Source organism: Tribolium madens, unplaced genomic scaffold (genome assembly GCF_015345945.1).
Source record: "Tribolium madens isolate multiple individuals breed KSU strain unplaced genomic scaffold, Tmad_KSU_1.1 Scaffold_3;HRSCAF=73;Tcas5.2_LG2, whole genome shotgun sequence".
In the NCBI taxonomy this organism is placed as follows: domain Eukaryota; kingdom Metazoa; phylum Arthropoda; class Insecta; order Coleoptera; family Tenebrionidae; genus Tribolium; species Tribolium madens.
Window position 1 is genome coordinate 11962069 of NW_025401006.1, and position 9151 is coordinate 11971219.

Genomic DNA, 9151 nt, shown 5'->3' on the forward strand with positions numbered 1-9151 from the left:
ACAATTTGTTATTAATGTAAATATAAAAAAATTATTAAAATTTGCCCTTTTTTTCGTTTTTATTTATTATTTTATTAATAAAAATTTATCGAAAACGCCCCATTTATAAAACAGGGTAATTTTTTATTTGACAGATGTGTGAAAGACCAATGTCGCTGTCCATCACATGCCCTCTCTTAAATATTATCCCCTGAAAGGGATTATGTAGCAACTAAGCGGTGGTTGACATTCAATAATTATTCAAATTATTGTTGGTCTTCCTGCCCTTCGCCTGTCACATGATTATGACATCTATTTTTTAAACGTAGGGGCGAAACCACAATATGTAGTGGAAGAGCGTGCGAGATATATTCAATGACAATAGCTTAAATATCTCTTTATATTTTAATTGATTCGTTTAAGTTAACTCAAAATTTTTGTTTATTTTTCTTGGGTTTCCGATTTTTGACCAACCCACACTTTTAAAGCAATTTGTCAACATGTTCTTATTAGTGGAAGTTAACACAAGTTCTTCGGTTTTGTCGGAGGAGATCACAGAACCCGCCATTTGTTTGGTAGCAGGACAATGCTCATTAGTGATGGCTTTTCTAGCTTTACTTACCTGACATTAGACACACAATAGCCTTTACAAAATCTTTTACTGGACGAATTCTTTTACAGTAGCCGGCTTAAATCATGGTTAGTATTTCTGACAAGCTCAAAAGCACCCCCGACACGCCTGTTATCCACTTCCAAATAATAAAATGTTTTTTTCAATAAATATATTTCGCGAAAATAAAAAACCACCACATAATAGCCACTCCAGACTTGTTTATGATGAGCGCACACCACACAGGGCGATAAGTGTTGCCACCACTCCAACTTTGGCTGAAACGGAAGGGCCCGCATGTTTATCTGGGCCAAAGATGAGTTCCCGTGGGACCAAATCAAGGGCGGACCAAACTTTCCACCAAAAGCTTCATTTTTTTATATTTAAATTTTGATATAAAAACCTTATGACCTAAAGTTTTTTTAAATAAAAACATTAGAATTCTTTTTAAATCACACTTATTAATACAAATAATACATACATGGTGCGCCAGAACACGCGCCCCAGAGAAAAATGCCATATAAGGTAAGATATCAGGAACATAAAAAAAATGTTAAAAAAATTTTATCTATAAAAATTTCGAAGTTATGAGAGTTTAAAATTTGCACTTTGACTCTATTTATTTCTGTTGGAAAAATAATTTCTCAAGTTTTTTGCTACAGGTTATTAGAAGAGAAAACAAGGAAGCTGCATTCTAAATTGTAACTCTGTTCACTGTTATTTGTGGCTTTTATTAGAAAATTGTTTACACTTTTACTAAATAATTGTGAAAATAAAACATATACAAGATCATCATTATCATTAAATAGACATAAAAAATGTCAAATGTCAAAAAATAAATGTCAATATTTTTTGACTGATAGAATTTTTTAAACATTTTTTCCGTGTTCCTAGTATCTTACCTTACTTGAAAATTTTCTCTGGGGCGCGAGTTCTGGCGCACCCTGTATACCGAGAGATCAAAATAATTTGTAATCGAGTCATTTTTGGATTCGAAAAAATACAGTTGCGGAATTAAAATTTCGGGCAGTACTGTTATTTTTATAATGTAAACTCTAAAAGAACCTTTATATTAATAACCTCATTTTTTACTCTTGTCATATTTATGTCATTTTGACTTATTTATATTCAAAAATAGTGATTTGTGGCATAATAACGGGTAGTCAACAGATCACAGCGATGATTTATTACACTTAGTTCAATTAATAAATTTCCTAAGACAGACAAATTGTTTAATTAACAAATTTAACAACAAATAAAAATAAGTTTAATTGTCAAATGTCAGTCATGATGACAGTAAAAGGTAATTTACAGTGAACTTTTTAATAGGTACTGCCCGAATTTTTAATTCCGCAACTGTACGTATGTCTGTTATTGAACTAACTGCACGAGAAACGTCAAATAAAATGACAAGTCGAAAAGGGCAAAATGGGCTGGAATTAGTCGCCGACGTATAATAATAAGACCGTTCTTTTTTTAAGGTAAATCATAAATTTAGTTATCTTTTTGATCATGGGATTTTACCTTTTCACTTGTCATTTTATTTGACGTTTCACAGACATACGCACAGGACATACGTTTTCGGATTTAAGGACAAATTATCTTGATCTCTTGATACTTACTTACTACTTTTTTTTACTAATTTAAAAAGAAATCATCAATTGTAATTTTCTTTGGGCCACATATTAGGTGTCTAATTAAATTAAATTTATATCTGTCTGAATAATGAACTTTACCAACTCGCTAGAAGACCTTATACACAATTTTCAACTTGTTTTAAAATTCCACACTTTTTGGGTATGACGGCAGCGACATTTTTTTTGTTTAATGGAAACCCCTAATTTTTTTAGCAAATTCAATAGATTTTTTAATTGTCGAAATGGCAACACCAAAATATTATGTATTACATAAAGTTAAAAAAAAAATATCCAAAAAGCGAAAAAATATCAATAAAAAACAAAGATAGAATTTTAAATCATGTTAAAAATTTTGTATTTTTTAAAAAGAAAATTGACCTGTTCGAGCATATTTCCAAAACAAAATATTTTCAGTTTTAATAAATAATATTATTCTATAATTTGCCGCTCACTGTATACCCTCATCATTTTAAAAATTTTTAGATAGCCCCCCCACAAAATTAATTCCTGGATCCGCTCCTGGACCAAATCAACACTTGCCTGGATTCTGGGAGCACCAATATGGTCAAATCGCCGCTGTTTTAATTCCCCGGACTCTTGAGTCTCTCACTAAACGTCACAAAAGCGATCCAAGCTATAACTCTATTATTTTTAAAGATAAGACAATACATTTTAGAACAAAGTTGCACAGTTTATTATTATCTAATGTTTGGGATAGACGCTTTTTAAAGTAATCAAATTATGTCTAAAAGCGTTTTTTATAATTCAGCATGTATATTATTTTTTTATTCATATTAATTTTTGCAGAAAATTTTCTATCTAACGAGATTATGTAGTTATGAAAAAAATAAATCAATTACTGGCTATAATCTTTTGAGTCTTTTGAAACATTTTTTATAGTTGTCTAATAACAAGAATTAATTAAATAATTAATCAACATTAAACTTGACAGAGATTTAGATAAAAACTCAGAACATTAAAAAAACTCAAAATTTCATTTGAATACTTTTCCCTCATATTAACACTTTAGAGTCTTTAATCTGGTGAAAAGTGGCTGAAATGCATTTGCGACTGGGTTAGTAAAAAATGTATGTAACTTAGAACAAAATTTAAATAAAAATGTGGCGTGTAGGTAATCATTTTTTGATAAAATATTACATTTTTCAAATCTTTATTTAAATAAAGATAACTTTTTTATAAGACTTTATGAATCACAGTCACTTCATCCTAACTTAGTTAAGATTGATTTTTTTCTTATATTTGAGATGCCTTGTAAATAATTTTGACGCCAGCGACATTTTTTTTAATGGAAACCCCTAATTTTTTAGCAAATTCGATAGATTTTTTAATTGTCGAAATGGCAACACCAAAATATTATGTATTACATAAAGTTTAAAAAAAAAATATGCAAAAAGTAAAAAAATATCAATTAAAAACAAAGATAGAATTTTAAATCATGTTAAAAATTTTGTATTTTTTAAAAAGAAAAATGACCTGTTCGAGCATTTTTCTAAAACAAACTATTTTCAGTTTTAATAAATAAAATTATTCTATAATTTGCCGCTCACTGTATACCCTCATCATTTTAAAAATTTTTAGATAGCCTTCTTCCAAAATTAATTCCTGGATCCGCCCCTGGACCAAATCAACACTTGCCTGGATTCTGGGAGCACCAATATGGCCAAATCGCCGCCGTTTTAATTCCCCGACTCTTGAGTCTCTCACTAAACGTCACAAATCTTGTGTAAATATCGTAATTGTCACTAGTGGAAGGGTCACTCCAGATGCGTTCCCCAAAAGCTGCACTTCGGGGCCAAACTCGAGTCTCCAAATCATCGACTCCGACTTGCTCCGACCAGAGACACACCTCACCTCCTAGCACCAACTCCTGGTGGTTGTGGTCCCCCCATGGGCGGTAATGGTAAAATTTCTGCCATGGGGTGTACGGGTCGCAGACGCCACCACCCATACTGGGCTTCCATGGGCCAAAACCGCAATCCAAGTACCAATGACCCACAGTTGAGTAGATGATGCGATGCCCATGGGTGAGGATACTACGAGGGTCACCGAGCCAAAATTGCACAGTGACTTTGACTTCTAATTTTTCGAAATGCAAAGATTCAGTCAAAGGACTTGACCACATGATTACATGTTCAGGTAATTGACCATTATTGGCGTTTTTGAGTCTTTGAATCATTTTATTCGTGAATTGGGCCCAAAATTTTTTCGTGTGTCCCCAACACGTTAAATTAACTTCATCGGACCCAAGATGAAATAATTCATTATCCTCACTTAAATCCAACAAATCTGTGTAAATATTCTCCAAAACTTGCAAGACTTCCTCATTATCTGGGTTCAAATGACCGTTTAAAATGTCGTCGCCACAAATCACAAATTTTTGGTTGAAATTCCATCCAGCGTTGACATGACTTGGGGCATCTATTTCAAGCACGAGTCTCACTCCCCGAATTTGTGAATATTGTCTCAAATCTGTGATATCCTCAGGTGTGTAGACCATATCAGGGCCGTACGCGCCGAAATAGGCCAATTGGGGGGCCCGTGGTAACACTATTGGGAAGCTCACAGCGTCAGTTAAGTGCAAATGGAGGACATTTAATTTAGTCATTGCCATACCATCGACTATTTTTTTGATTAAATTAATTGGGAAAAAATTTCGGGCGGTGTCAATCATCACACCTCGATAGGGAAATTTCGGGTAATCTCTTATCACAACATCGTGCAATATCCTCAACTCATTAATCACTTCATCGTACCAAATGAGTTGATTTAGCGTTTCTAGTCCATGTCTAGCACCGAAAAAATTCAAAGCTGTGATATTTGCACTCTTTTCTTGGACTGTCAACTCATAACTCTCATTGGTATTCAATTTTAGCTTGTCGGTGTTATCAGACAGGATTATATTTATGTTTAATTCAATTCCACTGGACTGGTTTCCTGGTTTTAGAAATTCAAGGCTTTTTATGAATAAATCGGTAGCATTTTGCAACATAATCTTCACGAGACCTTGACAAAATAAGTTAAAACGAATTTTTGTTTTATCAATAATCGAGGATTTGCGATTTGTTGATTTTATCTCTGCCGGTTTAGGCCAAATTGGAGGTTGTGAGCACAACATGTTACAGGTCATTAGAGACGTTTCCTCATTTTCGACAGGGTATTTAACACATTTTTCATTTTCGCACTTCCACGTGTATTTTTGCACTTCAAAGCTGGAAAACACGTCACCAGTTGGTGGATTAAGCAAAAATTTAGCTTACTCATCAGTGTTATAAAAGTTTGGTAAGTCAATCTGTGTGTTTTTAATATTTGGGACCGGATCTATGTAGCTGAACATTAGCAGAAAACAACACATTACAAACACTGTCAACATTATTGTTGACGAAGTTTTTTTTGATCGCATCGCGATTTAGTGATAGACAAGTGTTATTCTTACAGGTTTGATATCTATACTGATATGATAGCTTATCATTTTATCAACAAAAATAAAAAAAATTAAAACCAACGGTATACGAGTATTATGGCAAAACTTTTGCTCTCATCAGTCGGTATAGAAATTCTTTAAAAAAAATTCGTAATTATTAGGGAACAGTATAGATTTTATTCTACATTGAAATTATTAGACAATTTAAAAGAAACACGTCTGTGAAGCAATTTCATAAAACATGTACCATTATATTTAATTTCAGTAATTGTTTTCAAATCAAAAACAAATTGATTATTTTTTGGGTTTTGGACACTTTAGTAAAATAATGTTTTAGTTAAGTTAAAAGTTTAAACAAATAGATGCTGTTGTTTAAGATTTTTGCTTGACTTTCTGTAGATACAGGGTGGATTATGAAAAACGATCCAAGCTATAACTCCATTATTTTTAAAGATATGACAATACTTTTTAGAACAAAGTTGTACAGTTTATTGTTATTTATTGTTTGGGATAGACGCCTTTAAAAGTAATGAAATTATGCCTTAAGGCGTTTTTTATAATTCAGTCTGTATATTATTTTTTATTTATATTAATTTTGTCAGAAAATTTTCTAAATTATTTTATTCTAACGAGATGTATGTATGTGGTTATAAAAAATTACTTAATGGCTAAATTATTAGTCTAATAGATAGTTGTCTAATAACAAAAATTAACTAATTAAATAATTAACTTTAAACTTGACAGAGATTTACATAAAAACTTAAAACATTAGAAAAAATTAGATTTTATTTGAAAACTATTCTCTTATATTGACACTTTAGAGTCTTTAATCTGCTGAAAAGTGGCTGAAATGCATGTGCGACTGGGTTAGTATAAAAATGTATGTAACTTAGAACAAAATTTAAATAAAAATGTGGCGTGTAGGTAATCATTTTTTGATAAAATTTTACATTATTCAAATCTTTATTTAAATAAAGATAACTTTTTTATAAGACTTCATGAATCACAGTTATTTCATCCTAACTCAGTTAAGATTGATTTTTTTCATATATTTGAGACACCTTGTAAATAATTTTGAATATAGTTTATCCGCAAACGTTACAAAAGTGATCTTTTTATGACTAAATAACACAAGTAAAACTTTTATTTTTTAGAGATAGAGTAACAACTGTTTTTTCGCTTTAGCGTTTTTACTTTTACCATGATATTTGCTAATGCTGTTTCTTTCTTGTCTTTTTCGCTGCTTCAGCGATGGGGAGGTACAGATCAGTATTCGATATTTTGCACTACTAACTGCACTAGTTTAAGAAACACTTTTAAAAATTTTAACACAAATTTTGATACTGACTTATGACGTTTGTTATGATTTTATTACTTGTAAATTATTTTGTTCATTTACTTGCACTTTGCTCTTGATCTAAATACGTTTCTTAAATTTGAGGCACCTTGAATAATTTTCAATATAGTTTATTTGTAAACGTCACAAAAGTGACCCTTTTATGACAAAATGACACAAATAAAAAGTTTTCTTTTCAAATCTGTTTTTTCGCTTAAGCGTTTTTACTTTCACCATGACATTTACCAATGTTGTTTCTTTCTTGTCTTTTTCACTGCTTTAGCGTTGGAGAGGTACACTGTAGATCAGTATTCGATATTTTGCACTACTAACTGCACTAGTTTAAGCAACAATTTTGATACTGACTTGTGACGTTTGTTATGATTTCATTACTTGTAAAGCATCCTGATTATTTTGTTGATTTACTTGCTCTTTACTCTTGATTCGAATACGTGTGCGGATAAAATAGTATATGTTATTTAGAGGAAAAGTCAGTTTATCATCTATCACTTTTACTGCTAATAACATAATATACTATTAATTAATTATGTGATGCCCAACGACATTGGTTTTTCACACATATAAATGTAATAATAACAAACAAAATGCTTAGATTTAGAGTAATTAAACAAATCGCAGCAAATTAGGACAAAAGTGGTTGAAAGTGCTTGAAATATTGAAACATTTAAGAGTCTCGGCCGTATTATTTCAAAGGGGGTTGTCGCGTATTGTGGCGAGCTGAAAGTCTTTGATTGTTTGAAGGCAACAAAGCAGCAAATTTATGCGGTATAGATTGAGTAATCGAAGTCTCTATAGTCAATTGTCTGGTGAGAGGACACTTGTGTTACCCCCTTGTGGGACAGCTGATACACAAAGTAGTCGCAAAATATTAAATATTCACACAAGTGAGTGGGAAAATTGCTAGTTTTAATAGTGACCAACTGACAATAATACATAAGAAGGAAGTAATTTTTGCGTGGTTGGTTACACACTCTAATACAGGTAGCGGCAACAACAAAATAGGTTCTAACTGAAACTAAATACACATCAAACAGTTCCGACAACAAGGCCAAGTCATAATTTTCTGTTTAACAAGATAGAAAAATTTGAAGCAGGGGTCGGTTTGACATGGCAAAAACCAAACCGCAGCTTCAACTACAGCACTGTTAAAAAGTTGCTTTGCCCAAGGCGCGAAGTCTAAAGTTGGGGACCGAAAGCTGGATAAATTCACAAGCCATTCAACAGTCAGTTATTCAATAGATAATCCCGACCAGATCGCTACTCATACTCCCTATTTGGCCCTTGGCCAGATTTACGAGGGTCTCGAAATTATTACACGGGGAAAATTAAAAGAGTGCACTGATTTTTATGTCAACACCTTCGGGGCCCGAATTCTGATCAAAAAAATTCGCCATCCACTTAATTTCGTGGGTGAGTTAGACCATGACCGTTTATCCTCGATTGTTACTCACAAACGAACAGTCTAATGAACGGTTTAGTGACATCCTGGATAATGTATGGCTTAATAATGCAGTGTTGAAAAGGCAGGTCACTTTGTACCAAACTTCATTATTTGATCCTGTCATTGGCGGTTCTCTCACCAAGAGATTTCAATAGGACTCGAATCTTGTTAGGTAGAGATTCGTTCTGATTCTAAAGAGATTTTTAGGTGGTAAGGGGGTGAGATAGCACAGCTGTGTGTCCTAAGCCTGCTATTGAGTCTATGTGTGCATATGTCAGCCCGGTTTTGCGGACGGCGTATGCTATGAATGCATTGTTATGCGATTTGTTGCGATTTCTTTCCTATTTATTTTCGAAATAAAAGCGAAATGGATGGCATTTAGCTAAATGGTGATGTCACGGTTTTCAATTTCTTACAATTTTGACGAAACGGCTTTAGGCTTTCGCAAGGTAAACCAACAAATTCAATTTGTTCACCAAACAACAATAAACAGATGAGAAATAGCTTTAATAACTGACCAAAACATTATTATTGACAAGTGGACTGAAAGAAAAAAAAGCGAGAAAAATTTGGACTAGATCTTACTTGCTTAAAATGTTTTAAAGTTGCAGAAAATATAATTTTTTAAACAAAATTATTATAATTTTTATTAACTTTTATTTTTCTGTAGAAGAAATTTAAGTTT

The 9151-nt window shown here is 32.3% G+C and overlaps 1 protein-coding gene across 1 annotated transcript; it reads right to left on the minus strand.

Moving 5' to 3' along the window:
- Positions 1 to 3790: 3790 nt before the first annotated feature.
- On the minus strand, positions 3791 to 5647 carry LOC123007659 (probable beta-hexosaminidase fdl). Its single transcript, XM_044403070.1, has 2 exons — positions 5505 to 5647; positions 3791 to 5456 (listed from the first exon to the last, which is right to left on the minus strand). The coding sequence occupies exons 1-2, from the start codon at positions 5645 to 5647 to the stop codon at positions 3872 to 3874; spliced, it is 1728 nt and encodes a 575-aa protein (XP_044259005.1). The 3' UTR covers positions 3791 to 3871.
- Between the last annotated feature and the right edge of the window lie 3504 nt (positions 5648 to 9151).